The sequence below is a fragment of the Humulus lupulus genome, chromosome 3 (assembly GCF_963169125.1).
Source record: "Humulus lupulus chromosome 3, drHumLupu1.1, whole genome shotgun sequence".
In the NCBI taxonomy this organism is placed as follows: Eukaryota; Viridiplantae; Streptophyta; class Magnoliopsida; order Rosales; family Cannabaceae; genus Humulus; species Humulus lupulus.
Window position 1 is genome coordinate 52,674,060 of NC_084795.1, and position 24,347 is coordinate 52,698,406.

Here is a 24,347-nt window from a genome sequence, read left to right on the forward strand (position 1 = left end):
CATGAACTTGAGGACCCTCACGAAGTATTCATGTAAGGTGAGACTAGCCTCGATGCTGATGTGGCCCGTGCTCCAAGCCCCGAAACCCACCAGCGCTGTTGTGGGCCTTCTCTTCTTTCTGAGCCAATCTATAGAAAAAGAGTCTAGGAGTTGACTCGATGCTGAACGACTTCTCAATCTCATTCAACATTTGATAGTTTTGGAACTCGTTCACTTTTGTCTCCATCTCCCAGGTATTTCCGGTAGGGAGTTTGTGCCTCTCCAGGACCACAGGAGCTGCGCTGATGTCATCTTTCAGAAAGATAGTAATACCGGCCATGATCAGGGAGTCGGACATAAAAAAAAAAGCAAGAACCAAGCAGTTAGCACCGAAACCGAGCAAAATGGTTTGGTATGGGAACTCTCCTAAGCTGCTTGGAGAAGTTTACTCTGGAGCGCCAGGGACAACTAAGGTCCCGAAAGCATAAGTCGGGAACTAAAAGCAAATTTTTTTTTTGCAGAGATGAAAAAAATCCACCCGAACGATTTTAAGGCGTCTGGGTTCGATGATTCGAAGTGGCCCAGCGAACTTCAATATTCACAACAAGCGTTTTGACGGAACATCACCTTAAAACTTAATTGGTCTACTTATTATGCTACCTAGAGCCAGCCGATACAATGACATTTACCCTAACAACCAGAATCTTAACAGAGAATACTAAGGCAATAAAGCGATGAAAAACAAAGCAAAGAGATTACCGGAAACACTTACTTGAGAGAAATGAGTTTGAAGTCTGGTGATGAAAGGGCGAAATCGACGGTAAAAACTCGACCTTGAACTTGAGAAGACGGTAGAGCAGTTCGTCAATACTCTCAGAGGGGCTGGTGGAGGTGAAGGACTCCTCTTGATGAATGGAAGCCGGATTCGACTGGAATAAGTGGGCTCGGAGTAGTAATAGACGGTGTTCGTCGGCAAGTTCAGACATTCACAAGCAAATCCCGTTGCTCTCTGGTTTGGAAATTTTAATGTGGTCAAAGTGAATAGAGAAGTTTGTAGGTGTATTTATACAAACAGATCCATGATCTGTGCCTTTTTGATCCAACAACTCACATTGAGTATCCCAAGAAAAACTACATCCGATGGCCTGGAAGGACAAACGACCATTAATTAAACTACTTAAGTGACAAAACATCGATTCACCTTGATGGGATCCCTTGAGAAATGCGATGATACCCATCAGTCCCCCAGGACAATGAAGAGGTTTCCACACATGTTCAGGGCGTGGGTGGTGTCAACATACCACCCACCTGGAGACACGTGCCCAAGGCCTTTGGAATTCAAAAAAGTTTGGGGACCTTTGGAATTCTAAAAGGTTGGGGTTCTTTGGAATTCGAAAGGTTAGGTTTGGTCAGTTGGCCCCCAACAAATTGAACCGGGATGAAGGAACAAGTCTCCATCGCGCGAACACGAATGAAGACTTGGGGGTGAATGTTGTCCGTATTTTCTACCAAGGACACGTGGCACCACTAAATGGGCTTCGATAACTCTCAAGGTAGGCCTAGGCCCAACTTGGGTAAAATAAATAATAATTACCCGAAGTATGGCGAGAAGCCAGACCTAAAGTGAAGGCTCGGACCAACACCATGACCGCGAATGACCTGTATTAACCTGGATAAAGGTCATTACATCGTATAGCCTAGCTCAATGAACGGATCCCATCATTGGAGACTTGAATGGTATCTCCGACTCCATCCGTGCATCCTAGTTTGATGCATCAGGGTATATCCTAAACTCATCACCATGAATGGATACCTACCCTCGGAAATGAACCCGGACTCTTCGTCTGGAAAGTGCAAGACGGACATGTCATCGTGCTGACGCCATCCTCGAGAAGTTTGAAAATTGGTCTCCTCAACCAACCTGCAAAAGGGGTGCGCACAAAAAGCACAATATTCTTAGGGATTGGCACTACCACTACTCTAACACATCCTGTCCCCTGAATCCCCATGACGACTCATACACGCCAGTCACTATCAACGAACAAGGGACTACTGGAGCGTCCAACTAGACTTGGGCCGACCCAATGGGCTTTAGATTTAACATATTGGAATAGTGTTTTATACTTGTATCAAGCTCCATTAGAGGGTTAATTGTAATTACATCCCTATTGGCCCCGGATTAGTTTGGCCCAAAGTACATGACCATCTATAAATAGGGTCCTCAGTTCATTATAGAAGGGATCCAATTTTTCATGCATGCAAAGACGCTGCTGAACTTACTACACAAAGCCTCCATTGTTGAAACTCAAAGCTTAATACTACTGAATCATGGACTAACACTTATTAATACCCCAACCAAGTAAAAATCCTAGTCACATTAGTTTATTTCCTTTTTTGCTAGTTCTGATTCTTAATATATTTAGAGTTTCCGAAAAACTCGGTAAACAATTATAATAATATATAATACAATATTAGCTATTTAATAATTGTATTAATATAAACTCAAATTTTATAAATATTATTATGATAATAGTATATAATATATAGTCCTAATTTTATTAATATGAATTCAAGTATTATAATAATATTTAATACAAAATTAGATATTTAATACTTATTTTAATATAAATTTAAATATTATAAATATCATTATAACAATAATATATAATACATAATCTTAATTTTTATTAAAAAAATTATCATTTGTATTTAAAAGGTTGTTATATTATATATATATTTCAAAAATCATATACAATGTTTTCAAAAATTATATACAATGTTTTGGTTTAATTTTTCTTTTAATATATTTATGTCATTCTTTTATATATAATACTGTTTATTTATTTAAAATTTATATGACAATGATACAAATTTAATAAAAATAACTAATAAATTTTATAAATAAAACTAAGCAAACATGTATTGCACGTTATTTGTATCTAGTAAATTTGAAAAACTGTGTCAATGATAGTGTACTAACGAGGTGCTCTAAAAATTATTTATTATCTCAATAATTAATAATTCAGTGGTTATAAGGATAATCTAGTGATACTAAAGGTCCAAGTTAAAAACTACCTCAGAGTGTAAAAAAGCGTTAATAAATTAAAGACGATATTTTTTTTTAAATACATATATTTTTTTGTTTTTTTTACTTTTTTACGGTTATACTTTTTTAAAAAAAAATATATGCACTCAAGTTTTCAAAAATACGATTTCAAACTTTCATAATTACGAAAATACGATTTTTAGGAAAAACAACTAAAAAAGAATTTGAAAGCAACTCACTAGACCAACTAAACATCAACAAACAAAAAAACCTAAAAGCAACGTGAAAATAACTGGAAGCAATACAAAAAAAGGAAAAAAGATAAAACCGTAAAAATTTCTTTTAAATCATAAAATTGAACAAAAATGTTTAACCATGAAAATGTAATTTTTTAGCGAAAATTAATATTTGATGTAATTTTCTATTTTTTTTAAGCAAAAGTTAAAGTACTTTTCTTGTTTGGCAAAAAATTACCGTTAAACTTTATACAAACGGTAGAAAGACACGTGGACTTAAACAAAAGCTTAGAGCACTCCCAATGGATGAGGTAAAATGTATAATTTTTTATAATATAGAGAAAAAATTGTTAAAAATAGTCTTCCAATGAGTGATGTAAAGTTATATTTTTTTACCTAAATGAATAGTATTTATATATATAGTGAAATACTATTCATCAAGCTATAAATATTTTATTATTTTTTTATAAACTTTTGTATATATACGAGTGTGATACTATTATATTTAATTATTTTATTTCTTAAAATGAATAAAATATTTAAAAAATATATAATATTTAAATTATGTAGAGAAAAAATAGAAAAACTAATATATAGTATAATGTAAAAATTTGAGATAAATTATAAAAAAATATATATTTTGGTGATATATTTTATAATACATTTTCTCTATAATATTTTGTTAAAACTTACAAAAACACATTCCATCAACTCCTTTATACATATAATTATAATAGCTATGCACAAACTCCAATTAATCCATACCTATATTTACATAACATTTACATATCATTTATATAATATTTTAATATTATTTTTCTTTATAATTTTTCTCTCTTATTTAGTATATATATTTATTATTTATTTTTTTAATTATTTTATTTTACTTTAATTAATAAAATATGTTTAAAAATATAATATTTAAATGATGTAGAGAAATATATAGAGAAGCTGATGTATGGTATAATGTAAACTTAGAGGTAAAATAGAAAAAAATGTATTTTTAGAGGTATTTTAAAAGATGGAGTAGAACATCCATTGGAAGTGCTCTAAGACCAAAATGCAAAAGTGATATTCATCTAGGGTCTTAAACGACATATATATGTATTTTTATAATTAAACGACAACAAAACTTCATACCACAAATGACTGATTGTATCTGAAACGACATAAATTTGTCGTTTAAATAATGCAACGACCCAAAGTTTCTAACACAACTTGTTGTTTTAACAAGGAACACACAAGTTCATTACAGCAAAAAAAAAAAAAAAAAAAAGAGAAGGAACACACAAGTATTTATTCTCTAGCCTTACATTAAATTTCAACATATATTTATAATACACCCTAAAAATATAAATCCAGTAAAAAAAAAAATAATAAGTGTCGATATTTAATTTTAAAAAAAAAAAAGAAAAAGAGAGAAAGTGTTGATCAAGTAAACACGTCAGCTGCTGTTCTTTCATACATTTATTTAAAATGAAAATATTGAGGAAAAAAAAGAAAAAGAAATCGAGAGCGGGAGAGGAAAGAAAAAGGGAGGATTGGAGGAGAAGGAAATGAAATAAAAAGAACCAAACCTACTTATTTATTTCATTTTAATAATTAATTATTGTAATACTATTTTTATGGATAATTATTAATATTTTAATTATGCTTAATTAGTTGTTAATTTGATTGATATTCGTCAAGCAAAGGAAAGGAAAGCAAGAAAAGAGACGAAGAGGGTTTGTTTGAAGCTCATCTCTTTTCTTTGAGTTTCAAAAATGGACGATGAAGTGGTACAGCGAGTTTTCCAAGAAGGAGGCCGCGATTACTTCCAGCAGCAACCTTCCACTTCTTCTTCCTCTTCCTCCATCCTCCAATCACTCCCTCTTCATGTGGTATATAATATATATATATATTTATATATATTTGTTTTTGGTTTTATTGTGTATGAATTTGGGTTGTGATGAACGAATTTTTCTCTAATTTTAAAAATTTCCTGGCATTTGGTAACAATTTTTTTGTTATGTAATTCTAAAATGCATTATGTGGGAAGGTTTGATCATCATGCTAATTAAAAAATTGGCTTTTACTTGAAATAAGGATAAGAGAGGGGAAGTTAAGTTGTTTGTCGTGTAAGTTTTGGCAATTAGAACAGAAGGGCTATTTTTTTTTGTTTTTAGTTTTTCATTGGTTGGTTATGCAAATTCATCAGTATGAAAGGTGGATGAAGAGACTAAAGGGAACTTAACTTCATTTCTGATGCTTTTTGGCATGTATTTTTTTTTATTTTGATCAAGAAGAAAATGGAACTTCATTGAACAAACAAACTATACAACTCAGTGCAATGCACTCAAGAACAAATTCTGTACAAATAACAAAAAAACCAGCACAACCTCTCACTAATTACATTGTAGTTTCCTTATAAAAGTCTGCTCTTGGACTGAAATCTTCCTAAAGTTAACCAAGTAAAGTCTATATTTAACTGTGTTCTTGACTTCCTTAGCTAGGCAATCAGCTGCCAACGAATAGCCATCAAATAAACACCTGTTTCTATTCCTCCATATACTATAAGTAAAAGCTGCAACAGAAGCCAATATTCCATGCCGAGCTCTAGCAAGCCAAACACCCCAGCTAGTGAAGTCACTAGGCCAAGCTATGAATCCAAGCCAATTAAACATGATATGGAGAACCTGCTTAGAGAGACAACAATCAAAGAAGAGGTGATGGTGACTCTCGGAACAACTCCCACACCCCGGACACATCAGATTTGTCACCTGAATGTGCAATCTAATAAGGTTGTCTCTGGTGAGCAGCTGCGGATTAATCACCTGCCAAAGGAGAAATTTGTGTTTTGGTAATGAAAGCTTACTCCAAACTGCAGGGTAATAGCCACCAGCTGCTGGTTTAAAGCACAATTGTACAGTTTTGAAGGCTGGAATCTCCTTACAAACCCAGCAGCCTGTATCTCAGAATAACTAAATTTCTCCCTAATACGACATAACTTCCTCCAGTACCAACTACAATAAGATTTTAGTGTATAACTCCAGAAGTTGAAGCCTTTCAGATATATAGCATTGATCCATTTAACCCATAACCCATAAAATCTCAAGCTTTTCAGAGATAGTCCAGATATATTTGGCTAAAATAGCTCTATTCCATAAAGCTCCATCTTTGAAACCAAGCCCACCATAAGCCTCAGGAAGGCTAACCTTCTGCCAAGATGCAAGATGAAGCGTACTCCTCTGTCCAGAACTACCCCAAAGAAAGCTACGACAAAGTTTCTCTACCTTCTGCCCAGATATATTTGGCATGTATTTTTTGCCCATTAAGTAACTAAGCTGTTTGGGCTGGAAATAGTAGCATCAAACTATTATGACATGGACTTTGATCCTAGAATGAAGATAGAAGATACATGTTATTTTGTTCCCCCCCCCCCCCCCCCTCTCCTCTTTCTTCTATACATTTTGGTTGCCTCTTATAATTCTTCAATTAACATCCTAGTGGCTATTGTTGTGATGATGTTTATGGTGGTTTGATATCTAAAGTTTCTTTGACCTGTTAAATAATCCTTATGTATCATAAGTGAATCTATGTTATTGTGTTCCTGCAATGTTGCTTTTGAGAGTCAATATTTTTCATGTATTATTGGTATTGACTATATTAGAACCAACTTGTAATCTTAGAATGTGGTGTTTTACTTTTATCTTTATGTGTACCATCGCAAATGCTGTGTAAACTTTCATTAAAAATTCCTAATTGAGGATTCGGTTGAAATGTTGCAGTCTTTTGATCGCGGCTATTATTTGTTAGTAAAATCTATCCAAGAACTCAGAGAGAAAAAAGAGGGTCTTGTCACAGTTGGCATTGGTGGTCCTAGCGGTTCTGGTAAAACAAGGTATACATAAATTCCTTTGATGAATGTCATGTAGCTGCTGCTGCTTCTTCCCTCTTTTGAAATTTTTAGGGTTGATGATATTTTAATGGTCCCTGAAGCTTAGCAGAAAAGGTGGCATCCGTTATTGGTTGTACTGTTATATCAATGGAGAATTATCGCACTGGAGTTGATGAAGGGAATGATTTGGGTTCATTAGATTTTAAGACACTTGTTCAAAATCTTGAGGTATGCTTCTTAATGTACACTAGTAGTCTACTTTATCTACCTGTTTGGGTTGAATGATGTCCAAACAATTGGCTTGTCATTCTAATGTCATGTTGTTTTTGATAATTTCTATGACCATACTTATATCTTGCTATTGGAAATGGCTGTTCTTACCTCAGAACTTTAAAACAACTACATTTTACTGGTACCACCAAAGAAAAGCACAAGTGTTCTGGATTTTTTTACATATTTTTCCTAGTTAAAGTTTCAGCTTCCTTTGTTCAGTATTATCAACTCAGGTCCTGAGTTTGTCAGTGCGTTCTAATCCAAGGCAATAGGGGTCCTATGCTTATATATATTCTTCTTCCTTTTCTGGTGTTTTATTTTTTGTTTTGTTGTATATGCACTTATGGTGAGCCTCTATGTTGAAATAGGATTTAACAAAAGGTAAAGATACATTGATCCCAGTGTTTGACTATCAACAAAAGAAGCGGGTTGGTTCAGAAAAAATAAAAAGTGCTTCTTCTGGGGTGGTAAGGATGTCTGAATTGCATTTAGCATGATAACTGTGATAATTATTGGGTTTGTTCTGAGAAAATATTTACTTATACGAATATATGTAGAATGTACACATAATTGTATTATTTTTGTGTTTAGGTAATAGTTGATGGCACCTATGCTCTGCATGCAAAACTGCGCTCCTTGCTGGATATTCGAGTTGCAGTGGTACTTCTTTTGTCCCCATCCTTTGTTTTATAATACATAGGTTTTTTTGGTTGAAAATGAAAGACTGATACAGCCGTATGTAAATCTCTTATACCAGGTCGGCGGGGTTCATTTTAGTCTCCTGTCCAAAGTTAAGTATGACATTGGTGATTCTTGTTCGCTGGATTACCTTATTGATAGCATTTTCCCTCTATTTAGAAAGCATATTGAGCCAGACCTTCATCATGCACAGGTTAATGTTTTTCTGCTCTTTTTCTTGACTTTAGTAAAGCTGGGATGGGGTCACAGATGCTGTCTCCTCTTTTCTATTGCCCTTACCATCTTATGTATCATGTTATCTCCCTGGTCCAATTTTCTTCCGTCTTTACCACAGTTGAGTGTGTTTTTTTTTCTTCTTTTTTGTTGCAGATTAGAATTAACAACAGCTTTGTCTCATCATTTCGAGAGGCAATCTATAAACTAAAATGCAAAACTGAGGTATGTACTTTTCTGTTAGGATATTTTCAATTGATGCTGGACTTATTTATATATGTAGAACTTGGACCATCCTCATTTATGCTGTTCTTATGGCTGTATATTCTAAGTAGTTTAGAGACAAGACTTATATATTGTACTTAAATTTGATTTTTTCCTATAAAATAATCCAACCATTCTGTTAGGCCATTTTCAATGGATTCTGGACTTTGTTATATGCATAGAACTTGGACCTTCCTCATTTACGTTCTTGTCGCTTTGTAATTTCAAGTAGTTTGGAGACAGGAAATGTGCATTGTTCTCTAGGACATAAGGTTATGTGAGTTTATCTTAAAAGTAATACAACTTTTGCTTTATTGAGGCATGTAGAAATGACATGTTGAAAGGAAGAAGAGGAGAATGAGGCATATGTCAGGAAATCCCTCACTATCTATGAAGACATTATACTGTGATTAATATATCTAATTGTCCAAGAAACTGTGGCTATAATCTTTACTGATGTAGATGTGTTATATTTGTGGAGAGATATACTACGATAATTGGATTACATGGTTGTGTTTGTGTGCATGCTTCCTTCTTTCTTACATTATTAAGCCTACCTAAACAACTTCTTATGTTAAATTTCTTTTCTGATTTGTACTAGTTTTTTCTTTTTTTAATTATCAATTTTTACAGTTGACGATTTTATTATTAATAGTATATTTTTTTTTGTGGGGTGGTATTATTATTTCTAAATAGGCATGTGTGTGTATCATTCTTGATTAATTTAATTTTTTAATATTATTATTATTATTTTTACGCTTTTGATACAGTCTCCAGGTGGACAATCAGCATATTTTCTTCAAGAATATGAAGTAGAAACAGATAAGTGAGTGTTGCAGACTGTTTATTTTCCTAGTCCTGACCAGTTTTTTCAACGATATGGAAAGAAATAAACTGTAATTTCCTTTTGATTTTTTTTTTTTTAAATTTTTTCTTTTTTGTTATCAGTTTTATTGAGATGTACCTTAGGCCTCCTTCAGCCAGTGAAGAAGCACTGACAAATGATTGGATAAAAGTGCGTCAATCTGGTATTAGATATTATCTATCTCTTGGTGATCAGAGGATTGTTGACAAGAATTTCATCATCAGGCCAAAAGCTGAGTTTGAGGTAAGGCATATCTTCTTAAGTGATTACTGACAATATTTTCACATTGATAGTGAAATTATTTCAATAAGCCATGATTTTCAGGCATGTGAATAGTAAAAAGACCCAAGCTTGTCAGGCCTTACATTTCCTGTTATATATTTCTTTCCGAGTTGGAAATTCCTTTATCCTTGCTATATCCATGCAGCAAAAAGACCTTAGTAATTTGACTAGATTTGATAAATTTTTGTTTGTGTTTCTGGATTAGAGCCAAATCCCAGCAGCAGAGCCTTCATTAATTGATTTAAAAAGAGATGATTATTTTGTGCACCCCTATTATTATGAAGCATGTGGTCCTTCCTTTTACTTTTGGTTTTGTTTTGCACTTGAAGATAATTCCTACTTAAAACTCATGTGAAAGCTCTTGTGCTCGGGTCATTTTATTTGTACATTATTTAATACATAACTACTTTATATTCTTTGCTTTCCGATTATCCTTTTAAATATCAAAAGCAGGTTGGAAGGATGACTTTAGGTGGACTGCTTGCTTTGGGGTACAATGTAGTTGTCAGTTATAAACGGGCATCTACATCAGTGAATAATGGCAATGTATCTATTTCACTTGAAACAATTGATACTCTTGGTGAGACATTCATGGTGCTGAGGGGTACAAATCGAAAAGTATGAACTTAGTATTCTTTACTAAAATGTGTTTCTTTTTTAACATTCTTTTGGAGAAGTTTTTTAAGGGTGATGGCCATGGTTTGAACACAAGATCAACCATTTGATGAAGAGTGACCTGGCTGTCCCTTTGGGATGTAAATAAAGTCATTATGAATTGTGTGCCTATATTATTACTTTGCAGAGGTTTACTGTTGATACTATGCTGATGTCCTTATACATTCTTTTATTAGGATATGCTGCTTTAGTGTCCTGTGTTTTGAAGTTTTTTCTATTACATATGAAGTATATTTTGGGTATAGGGGAGGATTGGTGGACAACCTGTTTGGTAAACACAAATGAAATCTGTTTACTTTGGGATCAACCAAGTTACTAGAAGGGAACACATTACCTTTATCAATCCTTTTCAACATGACTTTATATGTAATTGTATTTTAAACTTATTATCACCTTGATTAATTTTATTTTCTGTAGACAGTTGGAAATGAAGCATCAAAGATGGGTGTTAGTGGAACGTGGCTCACTAAATCATATCTTGAAATGATTATGGAGAGAAAAGGTTGTAAACGAGACAATGTTTTTCTAATTTATTAATGTTTATTTTACTTGTGAAATTTAAAATTATTCAAAAGCTTTTATGTGGTTTCCTTGAGCCTTTTTTTATAAGTTTGTGTGGTTCACTCTTCTCTCTCTTGGCATTTGTTTGAAGGTGATTTAGAAAAATATAAAATAAAATATACATGTATGAGTTAAGAGTAACAAGGATTGTGTTGTTGGCCTGTACAGGTGTACCTCGTCTTAATACACCTCCACTTTTGCCTAATACATCCCTGGCCAGCAATCAAGACAAAACGATAATTGCACCAAGGCCAATCCGGGTTACTCCGAATCTTGTTAATAAGCTTGAGGATCTATCTCAGCCATGGACTCGGTCTCCAACAAAATCAAAAATGGAACCTGTAGTGGCAACATGGCATTTCATTTCTTCAGACCCTCCTGCAGATAGCTCAGCCATAGGTATGTTTCCTTGACTAAGAGACTATTCTGCTTGCCTGTTTATTTTTTCTGGGTATGTTGCCATCGTCATATTTAAACTTCTCTCATGAAGCAACCACAGATCCTTCCAGTTTCAGGGACACCATGAAACTTGCTCCAATGCCCGATTCATATGACCTGGATAGAGGATTACTTCTTTCTGTGCAAGCAATACAGGTATGGACTGGAAGATAAGTTAGAAGTCTCTTAATCATTTTGAAGTTTTGACAGTGAGAACTTGAACAGAATTATTTATATAATTCTTATGTTGATAATTTCAGGCTTTGTTGGAGAATAAAGGTTTCCCAGTTATAGTTGGAATTGGTCTGTTGAACTACTCCCTCCCTCTTCTAGCTGTTGATATTAAACTTGGCTTGTTTTTCTGCTAGCACTTACATATTTGTTATGCTATTAAAGTATGTAAATTGAGTTGCATAGGATTTTCTGAGTGATAATTAACATGCTTATATTCTATTATTAGTTCCATTTGAGTTGGAATCTCATTTCCACTCAGTGAATGAGATAAGAGACATACTGGATCAGCAACTTGATAGGCCACCATTGACCTTTGTCTATGCTAGAAGACGTTAGAGTAGAGCTGAGAAAGGGTAGTTTGGGGACTGAGAAAGTAGTTATAACAGCAAGTATTATGTAAGGGAGGGTGTAGGTTTATTCAGTGGGTACCTAAGTATATAAGGGGCCCAAAAAGTTAGAATGAGGTGTGGAATTTGTAAACAGTAATTGGAGAGACTAGGCTCTCGAATCCTAGAGTTTATGGAAGGAGAATTCTGACTATTTTCTGTTTCTGTTTGGCTGTGCATTTTTTTTTTTTTTGGTTCCCTGGCTTGTTGTTGCTGTATTGTTTGAAACTGACAGGTTGATTCTTACCAAAGTGGTATCAGAGCATTCGATCTCATGGGGCCAAAAAAAGATCTGCAAACGGAAGTATTGGAGGAGAGAATGGAGTTGTTGCAGTCGGAAGTTAGGAAGGAATTGGATGGCTTCAGAATTGAATTTCAGCACCTTCCCAAAGAGCTGGAATCGATGAAGACAGAGGTTCTTAGGCTACCGGCTATGGAGAAGAAGATGGATTTCTTGGTGGCTCATTTGGCTCAGCTGTTACAGGCATCGGGGAAGCCGACGGGGGGCTCTATGACCATGGAATCCGACAGGCAGCGACGCACGATGGAGGAGGAGCGTTCACCAGGCGGCCAGAATTTTTCCCCCACACCCCCGATCATTGGGGAACCTTCCAGCCAGCCTCACGATCAGCAACAGCCATCATCGGAGCCGCCGTTTGCGGGCCAGACCTTCAGCCATGATTATCGGCCACCTCGAATGGAGCTTCCGCTGTTTTCCGGGGATAACCCCGACAGTTGGGTTTACAGAACAGAGAGATATTTCTTATTGATGCATTTGACGGAGCCACAAATGTTGGAGACGGCAATCATCGGACTCGATGGGGATGCCTTAACGTGGTTCCAATGGGAAAATCAGAGAAGGCCGATCACTTCCTGGGCAACGCTGAAACGGCTGATTTTACTGCGATTCCGTGCGGCACCGATTGGGTCATTGTCTGAGGAGATTCTGTCGATCATCCAAACGTCCACAGTCAAGGATTATCGGGTGCGTTGGGAGGTCCTTGCTTCACGTGTTCCAGATATCCCTGAGCATATTTTGGAAGGCAGCTTCATGAGAGGTCTGAAGGATGAGATAAAAGCTGCTCTGCATATTCTGCAACCCATTGGGTTAGCCCAAATCATGGATACAGCACAGAGGGTTGAAGAAGGAAACCAGTTGCTGCATTTGGGCCTTGGGTTTCGGCCCAGTTCGACTAAATCAACTCAGTCCTTTCCAGCCCATTTGAAACAAGCCCTAAACCAGTCTGCTTACCATGTGCCTCAGCCGCACGCGTACGGACACCCAGCCTCAAGTGCGCCGTCCTCGTCACCGCCTACACGCACGACCGTTCCCAGTTCCGTCGCCGGTCAACCACCCAAACCGCAGCAGTTCCGACGGCTTACAGAAGCCGAATACCAAGACAAGCGCGCGCGGGGTATTTGCTTCAAGTGCGATAAGAAATTTTTTCGCGGTCATGAGTGCGAACAGCGAGCATTACAGGTCCTTTTATTGTCAGATGAAGAGGATAATGCGAACACAGATGACTCCCCGCCACCTTCGCCAGATTCAGAGGAACTTACAGCCGGCGAAGAAACTTTGGCAACCTTGTCCCTCAATTCCTTGGTGGGCATTTCATCCGCCCATACAATGAAGTTGGCTGGCCATATTGGACAACAACCAGTAACGGTACTCATCGACAGCGGCGCGACCCATAATTTTATTTCTATGGATGTTGTATCGGCTACAGGGATACCGATTACAGCAACTACGTGTTATGGGGTGTTGTTAGGCACCGGTGGGAAAGTGCGGACGGAAGGAATATGTGCACAAGTTGAGCTGGATTTGGGAGCTTTGCGGGTGGTGACGGACTTTCTTCCGCTGGAATTGGGAGGAGCTGATGTAATTTTGGGGATTAAATGGCTGGAAACGCTGGGCAATATGCAAGTGAATTGGCGTACAATGATCATGAAGTTTGAAATGGCAGGAACTTGGATAACATTACAAGGAGACCCAAGTTTGTGTAAGTCGCCCATTACATTGAAAGCCATGATTTGTTCGGTAGAACGGGAAGCCCAAGGGTTTTGGGTTCACTTTGGGGCGTTAATTACAGAGGAAGAGACGGCCATTCCTGCAATTCCAGCAGCCATTAACTCTGTTTTACAGAAATTCCAGCAAGTATTTCAGTCATCGTCGGGTCTCCCTCCTAGCCGAGCTAGGGAGCATGTCATCACACTTAAGCCCGGGTCGCAGTCTGTTTCGGTGAGGCCGTATCGCTATGCTCAGGTGCAAAAAAATGAGATTGAACGGCTGGTCGATGCTACAAGCGGGTATTATTCGCCCAAGTACAAGTCCATTTTCGAGCCCGGTCCTTCTAGTGAAAAAGAAAGATGGGAGTTGGCGTTTTTGCGTGGATTATAGGGCGTTGAATAGGGAGACGGTGGCTGATAAATTTCCCATCCCCGTGATTGATGAGTTGTTAGACGAACTCTATGGAGCCCAAGTGTTTTCAAAGCTGGATTTAAAGTCGGGTTATCACCAAATTAGAGTGGCTGCCAAGGATGTTTAGAAGACTGCTTTTCGCACCCATGACGGACACTATGAATTTCTAGTCATGCCATTTGGGTTGACCAATGCCCCAGCCACATTTCAAGCCCTTATGAATGAGGTTTTTCGCGACTATTTACGCAAGTTTGTTCTGGTTTTTTTTGATGATATTTTGGTGTATAGCAGCTCATTGGAGGAGCACATGCACCATCTCAGCTTGGTTTTGGACCGCTTATTAACTCACCAATTGTATGCCAATCACAAGAAATGTTTGTTCGCACAAGAGAGGGTGGAATATTTGGGTCATATAATTTCAGCCAAGGGTGTTTCAGCCGACCCAAGCAAGATTTCAGCAATGAAAGAGTGGCCAACCCCACAATCAGTTCGCGAACTTAGAGGATTTTTGGGTTTGACTGGCTATTACCGTAAGTTTGTGCGTGGGTATGGAGGTATTGCAAGGCCTTTGACAGACCAGCTGAGAAAAGACGCGTTTGGGTGGTCAACGGAAGCCCAAGATGCTTTTAATCGGCTTAAGGAAGCCATGAGTTCTGCCCCTGTTTTGGCGCTGCCCAACTTTGCGGAACCTTTTGTGGTGGAGGCGGATGCTTCAGGCGTGGGATTGGGGGCTGTTTTAATGCAACAAGGACAGCCAATAGCGTATTTCAGCAAGGTATTATCAGCCAGAGATAAGCTTAAGTCGGTGTATGAAAGGGAATTGATGGCCATAGTGTTGGCGGTGCTTAAATGGCGCCCATATTTACTTGGAAGGAAGTTTTTGGTGCGGACTGACCAAAAAAGTTTGAAATTTCTGTTGGAACAACGGCTGGTGGCGTTAGAACATCAAAAGTGGCTCACAAAGTTACTTGGATATGACTTTGATATCCAATACCGACCCGGGTTAGAAAACAAGGCTGCCGACGCGTTATCAAGACTCCATGGGGAGCCCATCCTCGCTGCCATTTCGGTTCCAAACCTCATTTCTATTCCGGACTTACAAGCACATGTTGCAAGCGACCCAACGTTGGCTGGAATCATAAAAGAGTTATCCATGGGCAAGCCGAGTGGGGGATTTTCTTTATTTCACGGCTGTCTCAAGTTTAAGGGGCGGCTGGTTTTGCCATCCTCTTCACCATTTATACCATTGCTATTGCAAGAGTACCATGGCAGCAAAGTGGGGGGTCATTCGGGAGTTTTTAAGACATTTCAAAGACTAGCCGCTGACTTGTATTGGAAAGGAATGAGGAAGGATGTGCAGAAATTTGTTATGGAATGTTCGGTGTGTCAACAAAGCAAATATTTGGCTCAATCTCCTGCTGGGTTGTTGCAACCTTTGCCCATTCCGGAACAAGTTTGGGAAGATTTTTCCATGGATTTCATTGAGGGGCTGCCCACATCAAATGGGTTTGATTCTATATTGGTGGTAGTCGACCGTTTGAGCAAGTATGGACATTTTATTCAGTTGAGACATCCTTATTCAGCAGCATCAATAGCGGCTGTCTTTGTGCGCGAGGTGTTGAAACTTCATGGCATTCCGCGGTCCGTTGTCTCCGATAGAGATAAAATCTTCTTGAGTTTATTTTGGAAAGAGTTGTTTAAACTCCAAGGGACAACACTCAAGCAAAGCACCGCTTATCACCCACAATCCGATGGCCAAACGGAAGTGGTGAATTGTTGTGTGGAAACATACCTCCGCTGTTTTGTGAGCTCTAAACCCAGCCAATGGGTGAAGTGGCTACCTTGGGCTGAGTATTGGTACAATACTTCCTTTCATTCGGCAGCGGGAATGACTCCTTTTAGAGCTGTCTACCATCGGGACCCTCCACCATTGATTAGATTTGAGTATAACAGCACTAAAGTCGCGGAAGTGGAGCAGAATTTGACGGAAAGAGATGCTGTTTTGGAACTGTTAAAACAGAATTTACAGCGGGCACAACAGAAAATGAAGCAACAAGCGGATAAGAAACGGCGGGATGTTCATTATGACGTGGAGGAGATGGTGTATGTGAAGTTGAGACCATATAGGCAGCGCATCGTAGCTAAACGCGTTAATGAGAAGTTGGCGCCTCGGTATTTTGGGCCTTTTAAAGTGACTGCACGAATTGGGGCTGCTGCTTACTGCTTGGACTTACCAAGCACCGCTGCCATTCATCCAGTTTTCCACGTCTCTCTCCTTCGGAAGGCCTTGGGTCCAAACCAGCAAGCAACAGTTCTTCCAGCAGGTCTCATGGCTGATTTAGAGTGGATGTTGGAGCCCGAATCAGTTCTGGAAGTTCGGCCAGGTTCACATAAGGAAGCTCCCCAGGCGTTGATTAAGTGGCGTCACTTACCAGATTTTGAAGCAACATGGGAGGACTTTGGCGTGATTCAAGACCAATTTCCGACATTTCACCTTGAGGACAAGGTGAAACTCCTAGCGGGCGGTATTGATAGGCCACCATTGACCTTTGTCTATGCTAGAAGACGTTAGAGTAGAGCTGAGAAAGGGTAGTTTGGGGACTGAGAAAGTAGTTATAACAGCAAGTATTATGTAAGGGAGGGTGTAGGTTTATTCAGTGGGTACCTAAGTATATAAGGGGCCCAAAAAGTTAGAATGAGGTGTGGAATTTGTAAACAGTAATTGGAGAGACTAGGCTCTCGAATCCTAGAGTTTATGGAAGGAGAATTCTGACTATTTTCTGTTTCTGTTTGGCTGTGCATTTTTTTTTTTTTTGGTTCCCTGGCTTGTTGTTGCTGTATTGTTTGAAACTGACAGGTTGATTCTTACCACAACTCCACCCTATCTTGGAAAATATACTTTTTTTTGTGGAGGCTCAAGGATGTTTTGGTATTTTGCTGCAATGATGTCTTGTATTTTGATGAATTTTGAGTAGAAGTTCCGTGAAAAAGAAAATGATATTCATCTTTTTTATTTTATAATTAAATCTTGACGTAATTCCCTTTTATTGTTCTGATTTATTAATACAGCAGATTCTCATCTAGATATTTACATGCATTAAAGTGTTAAGTTACAATTATGCACAGGTTTGTTTTCTGCTTTGAGCTGTAGTTTAGCTTCCTGAAATCTTTCCCTGATCTCTCATCTTTGTATTTTTCCCATTAATACAAAGAAGTTTCTTTTCCAAAAAATAAAAAATTATGTACATTTTTTTTTTGGTGTGTGGCGTTGATTTTGTCTGTGAAACTGCGCATGATCCCTGAGTATTCTTTCTGTTTAAATGAAGACAATGCTCTTAACTGAATCAACGAATCTAGTCTAAAATATAAATTTATATATATACATATATATTTATGGAGACTTGAACTCCTTACTGCTCACAAACACACACTCATCCATCCACCCAAGACCGCTTGAGCTAGCCGCAAGTGGTCGTTAAGTCTAAAATAATAAAGTTACATTTTCTTGTTCATGAAATGATTATACTACAGGTTTCGTTATTCAATTGAAAGATATATTTTGGGATTGATGTTATTTTCTTGTCTGTGGAATCTGCTTCTCCAGCAGTTTAACATTGTTTGTGCTAGTGATAATTTATTTTTTCTTCTTCTTATTGTTGTATTGTAGGTGGTCCAAGTGGGTCGGGAAAGACTAGTTTAGCTCACAAAATGGCAAATATAGTTGGTTGTGAAGTAATTTCTCTTGAAAGCTATTACAGATCTGAGCAAGTAAAGGATTTTAAGTATGATGACTTCAGTTCACTTGATTTATCTTTGCTTTTAAAAGTAAGACTTCAATCATTGTGTATGTCTTCTTCAGTAAACTATCTTCTATTTATTTACTTTTTATGTGTCTTGTACCCTGTGCTGTATGAATTACATGATTAATCATCTGCTGTAGTTTTGGAGCCATTAATGGAGTCTAGAGAGTTGGATGAAACAACTATGTTTATATGATTAAGTCCATGACTGGTCAGTCAAATTTTCAAATTAGGTTCTTATTGGATTACCAATCCATTCCCAAAAGCTTACAAATTATCACAATGTAGGCCCACAATTATATTATGAGATGCAAACAAGAAGTTAGGAGGTTGCAAATGCATGGATATGAAACTTTTAATTTGTTATTTTTTTTTAAACAAAACTACTTGTATTATTGATCAAAGATCAAAAATACAAGTAAAGGTGGAAATTGTCCACCAAAACACTCAAAGAAACACACAGAATTACAAATTAAAATATTGACCAGAGAAAGGATCTGAACTTACCTCTTGATTTGTTATCATGTTAAAAAGAAAACCAATTCATCCCAAAAGTTTAAGTTGCTAAGAGAGCCAACAGTATTATTTTTTAATAGTTTTATATTGTCTGTACATGGTAGTGCTAGAGTCTATTATTTTTGTTCTACAAAATCCAATTCTTTTTTATTGACGAAATATATTGTGCCAAATTCGTGTCAGTGGATACTTGTGCTCAAATTTTGATTTCTTTCTTTGGGGAAAGAGGGGGGAGGGGGTTATGAATCATTATAGGTCTGTAATTTTCTCAAAATCTTCCTTCAAAACAAATTACGTGTTCCCTTGGTAGACAACACAATTTTATCTTTAAAAAATTTCACCCCTCAATCTACACTCATGAGCGACCTATTTCCTTTGAAATTTCTTTCCTTTTTGGAGTTCATGGTATGTAAGAAATATTTCCATCATTTTTTCATCTAAGTCTTGAATGATCTGTACCATTTTTCTATTATTTTCATTCACTTATTTGATATCTGCTTAGGTATTACTGCTTATATCTAATACACATGGTAAATCTTATGGATTTATACTTTTACTAGTTTTGGTGTTTGCTGGAAAAGATCCGTTTAAGTTTGTACTAGTACCTTAACTATTTGACAATCATTTGCAGAATTTTGATGACATAAGGAATGGCAGAAGAACAAAAGTACCTGTATTTGACTTGGAGACTGGTGCCCGGAGTGGCTTCAAGGAACTTGAAGTTTCAGAAGATTGTGGAGTGGTCTGTTGTCAAACATGTTTTGTATTGCTCTGGAATTTGCGCTGGCAGTTTTCAGATTATGCTTTATTTTCTGTGTGGTAAAAATGACATGATACTTTATGGAAATCACAGAGACAGAAAGTTTGGTGTGGACTTTTTTTAACCGAAGAATAGCTGGTCTAAAATATCTCACCTTTCATGACCATTTTAATAACTAAATGCTTCAAGCAAGTAAAACTGTTCTTTATGATGTTGGTTTTTAAGCTTTTTCCAGATCGGTGAAAAAAAATTGGTTTCGTTTGAGCAGATCATTTTAGAAGGAGTTTATGCTTTGCATCCTGATATCCGAGAATCTCTAGACTTGTGGATTGCTGTGGTAAAGATAACTTCCTACTTCTCTTTTGAGGCTTTTTTATCCTTTTATTTTTTATCTGTAGTTTCTTTTTACCGTTTTCCTTTTTTATTTCCTTATAAACTGTCCTTTTCAAATTGAGGATAAGACCAATTTTCTTTTACCTTTTACCTTTAATCTTTTTTTTCTTTCATTCTTGATTTATTAAAAACAGGTTGGGGGCGTTCACTCACATCTTATTTCTCGAGTTCAAAGAGATAAAAGTAGAGTGGGGTGTTTTATGTCCCAGAATGATATTATGATGACAGTGTTTCCAATGTTTCAGCAGCACATTGAACCACATCTTGTTCATGCACATGTTAGTGGATTTGGAGTCTTTCAGAGTTTATACATATAGATAACTTATCTTGTCATGGTTACTTGCTATTTCAATATTATTTCAAGAAATCTAGAAACAATCTTCTTTAAAAACACTAGTACTTATTTGAATTTTGTGAGAACCAATTTTGTGCTTTATACCCATTTAACAAGAAAAAGAAGTTTTGTTTTGTAAGATATGGATTATGGAGTTTGTTAATGTGACAGTGACAGTGTAGAGTACTATTTTTCTTAATATAAGAGCATCTCCAACAAATTTATGATGCATTGCCAAAATATAATCCACTTCAAGGATGATCTGCTCCAATGTATCACCAATAAATGTTTACTTTCTTATTTACTTTTTTGCCATTACTTATTATTTTATTACATTTTTTGATATTTTATTTATTATTGGCATAAAATGTTCATTTTTTATTTGCTTTTTTTCCATTACTTATTACTTTATTATTATTTTTGGTATCTTATTTATTATTAGCATTAAATGTATACTTATATCACTTTTACATCTATATGTGCACTGGAGCACAATTGTAAAAGTTTTGCAAAATATGTCATTTATTAACTTTTTGTGCTAAATTTAGCACTATTTTTGCATCTTCCATTGGAGAGTGGTCTAAGTTTTGGTATTCTGAATACTTCTTTTCTCGATAGAACTTCTTGAAAGATGCATGCATTATTACTGATGCTGCACTATGCTTGAAACATTGGTTCACTTATGAGAACTAAATGCTGTATTTTTCTTTCTTTCAAATGCAGCTCAAAATTCGAAATGACTTTGATCCTGTGCTTTCCCCTGAGAGCTCATTGTTTGTACTGAAGAGTAACAAGCAAGTAAGACGGCATCACTCTTGTCTCATCAAAGTTTTTTATTTGTGATTTGATTCTGATAATATGTATTCTGTCCAAATGGTAACAGGTAGCTTATCAAGATATTTTGAAAATTCTTGATCCTGCGAAGTTCTGCAGCTCTGTTCAGAATTTTATTGATTTATATTTTAAGCTTCCTGGAATTCCTACTAATGGACAGTTGACTGAAAGTGATTGTATACGTGTTAGAATATGTGAGGGTAGATTTGCACTATTGATAAGGGAGGTTTGTACTGAAAACTCTCGTGTATTTCATTGCTATACTCATGGTCTCTTTCTTTGAAACTGCTGAAACCTGATTCTGCTTCTTGTGGAATTATGATTGCTAGCCCATAAGAGAAGGAAATTTCATCATACAACCCAAAGTGGATTTTGATATCAGCATTAGTACGGTTGCTGGCCTTCTTAACCTTGGGTAAGAAAAGATATTCCTTTTTAACAGTGGTTGAAGGCTGCAAGGCATTATGCTATACCATCAAGTAATTGATTTTACTTTTTGATGTTAGGTATCAAGCAGTAGCTTATATTGAGGCATCTGCATTTATTTACCAAGATGGAAAGGTAAGAGAGAAGCTTTTCTAAACAATATATTATGCATTTGGAAGCTTATTTCACCTGCCATGGAGATGTCACATTGAAATTTTTATTTGTTTATTATATTATTATCATTTGTTTACATGTTAATGTTCTCTTTTGAGATTTCTGAAAGAGGTATGCGCTGTATACTGCTATAATTTTTTTTACAGGTTTTTAAAAAAAATAAACTTCATGCTATTCCTCTCCAAGAAAATATACCCTATCATATATAACAGAAAGGCTCACCTTATTGTCCAAGATGCCAACATGTCTGAAGTAGACAATAATAGAAGCTTCTAGGTCCCTCCTTTCCCTCAAAACCATGAAAACAAACTTCCGTAGCTACTAGCTTATGTAAACTTTTGTCCTAATTAAACTTCTAACTCCAGATTTGTCTTGCTATAACTGGTCATCTGTTGCCTTGTCTATTGATGATCTGCATTGCTTTTTAAACACCTCAAACCAGAAGACCACTTCTTTCTTTGTTGTAGAAGTTGACCAACTAAGAGAGTTCTTACCTGATATGATTTCTCTCAGATGATCTATCTTACACTTTTGTGATGGGTACTTCTTTAGTTAAACCTGATTGTTTTAGATGTTCTAGCAAGTGAGTATGTTTTTCTCGTTTTCAGTATGAATTGTGATTTTCAAGTGTCTTGTTGTTGAGATGTTAAATTTGCTCCAGTATGTCAATAATATTGTATTTGTATGTTGTGGTGTTTCTATTCACCATAAAACAACATTATGCTGTGTAGAGTGCTATCAAAATATCTTTTATTTCAAGTTTTTGATGTTTGAATTTGTTCTGGGTTATTAAAATATTGCCTGAGCTTTTATTGCTCATTTCAGATTTTAATTGAGGTCGATCATCTGCAAGATTCCCTTGGTCCTTACCTACAAATCAAGGGGGTTAATAAAGAGGCTGTGGCAGCTGCTGGTTCAATGCTTAAATTGGATGGTTCATATACCACTAAGGTTTTGCCTTGATTATTATTTTTTTGTTGTGTGTGTGTGTATAATGCTCTGTGCCTTCGGTTATATTTGTGTTGGTATGAACTCTTAATCCACTGTTACGAGTGGAAGGGAGTAAGTGACTGGGTCATTAGGTTCCATCCTTACTATCAGTAGGCCAGGTATCATATGAGCTAATGTCTTATAGATGGCTTCGAGGGTTTTGAGTTTTATCCAAGATCTCCAACTATTTTGTCATTTTACCTTTGGGGTATATATTATGTTATGTATTAAAATACGTTTGTATATTGCATGAATTGGTATGGGACGTGCCACTGAGGGCTTTCTCTTCTTTAGTGAAGTAATGTTATTTTCACTTGTTTGCTTTAGAGTTATCTTCAAATAGTCCTGGAAAGATTACCAGCAATAGAAAGAAGTTCTGCTGGTATTCACTCTCATCAAGCTGCAAGGTTGCACGAACTTGTGGAATATATTCATTCTCAGGTATTCCTTTAAGTACCGTTTCTAAGTTCAAATGGTTATGATAATAATTACTCTACATTGTTATGTCTAAATGCATACATAAGAACATTTGGGCATACACAAATTAATTTACCAGAGATATGTAATCAATAATAATAAAAAAACCATTGTTACAGAAAAATTCAATATGTCAACATCACATCAGATAGAAGAGGAGAGATCAAGGGTTTTTCTTACTGGAGCATCGTGTGTTTAATAGGAACAAGAACAAAATCACTATATAGTCTTGTCTGGTCATGGACTTGGCAGGGCATGTACTATCATATCGATACTACATTTTCCTAGAACTAGAACTCAAAATTAGTGGCTGGCATCCTAAAGGAGAAATTAGGGATGCAACCCAATTAGACATCCATCTGAAAATTATGTTGAAGTTGCTTCTTATTTTCACATGAACCTTTAGTTACTGCTTCTTTTTCTAAAGCTTTGGTATAATTCATATGATGGTACAAACAGGGAAGTTGCTCAGCTTCTGAATCTTCGCCAAGTCGAGATATTTCTCCAATGGAAGGGGTTATTGAAGACATGCAATCAAGGATTAGAAGGCTCGAACGCTGGCATACGATCAATACGGTACTTTCAGTATTTTTTTTTTAAGACTAGTGTTTACCTAACCATATAATATTAATTAAGCTAATGATTTAACAATTTGTGCCAGGTGCTTTGGACGTTCCTGATGTCTGCTCTTGTTGGTTATTCACTTTACCACAGAAAACGCCAGTAATTGCTATTTCTTACACATAATTCATTGCAAGAACTTCTTGAATGTAAATTGAAATTTGCGGTAACTTTTTTTTCCCTTCTTGAAAGAATGGCTTCATGGAGCCGTTTCCACAGGTTCTAATCAATTGATTTAATGACGAGCCTTCGATCAGGAACCTCCTAACAAGCCCTTGCTGCTCTGGTCTATATGATCAGTACAAGTCATACCCTTTTCATTGCTGCACATAAAGAACTTCCAAAACAAATGTTCTACTTGCCTCGGGAATTCGGAAATGAAAATAACTTGTCGAGAAATATTAATGCATGTACAAAATTTACTTAAATTCACACATTTTGTTTGACCACTTTGCCTCGATATCATGTTATCTTGATCAACGCAAAATGTAGAAGCAATGTTTTTAATTGAATATGGCTAGAATCATGGCCATCAGCAACTGAAAAACAGCATTTATATCAAAAAAATAAATAAT

At 36.4% G+C, this 24,347-nt stretch overlaps 1 protein-coding gene across 9 annotated transcripts; it reads left to right on the forward strand.

Moving 5' to 3' along the window:
* Nucleotides 1-4,764: 4,764 nt before the first annotated feature.
* Nucleotides 4,765-24,221, forward strand: LOC133822694 (uncharacterized). 9 transcript variants are annotated; one of them, XM_062255117.1, is made up of 27 exons: nt 4,765-5,141; nt 7,029-7,141; nt 7,240-7,366; nt 7,780-7,878; nt 8,003-8,071; nt 8,169-8,303; nt 8,480-8,548; nt 9,358-9,413; nt 9,536-9,695; nt 10,185-10,352; nt 10,827-10,911; nt 11,139-11,369; nt 11,461-11,564; nt 11,669-11,711; nt 18,115-18,272; nt 19,395-19,505; nt 19,792-19,860; nt 20,051-20,194; nt 20,974-21,048; nt 21,134-21,310; nt 21,414-21,499; nt 21,591-21,645; nt 22,510-22,635; nt 23,002-23,115; nt 23,611-23,727; nt 23,813-23,874; nt 23,965-24,221. In XM_062255117.1, the coding sequence occupies exons 1-27, from the start codon at nt 5,025-5,027 to the stop codon at nt 23,996-23,998; spliced, it is 2,904 nt and encodes a 967-aa protein (XP_062111101.1). In that variant the 5' UTR covers nt 4,765-5,024; the 3' UTR covers nt 23,999-24,221. The 9 variants fall into 9 exon arrangements, with proteins under 9 accessions (XP_062111101.1, XP_062111103.1, XP_062111102.1 ...); XM_062255119.1 differs by having other exon boundaries at nt 11,470-11,564; XM_062255118.1 differs by having other exon boundaries at nt 10,188-10,352.
* Nucleotides 24,222-24,347: the final 126 nt, after the last annotated feature.

Coding starts and splice junctions, on each gene's coding strand:
- LOC133822694 (XM_062255117.1), top strand. CDS start 5,025: ATGGACGATGAAGTGGTACAGCGAGTTTTCCAAGAAGGAGGCCGCGAT. Junction 10,353..10,826: donor TGAGGGGTACAAATCGAAAA/GTATGAACTTAG, acceptor TATTTTCTGTAG/ACAGTTGGAAATGAAGCATC. Junction 23,875..23,964: donor CTTTACCACAGAAAACGCCA/GTAATTGCTATT, acceptor CCTTCTTGAAAG/AATGGCTTCATGGAGCCGTT.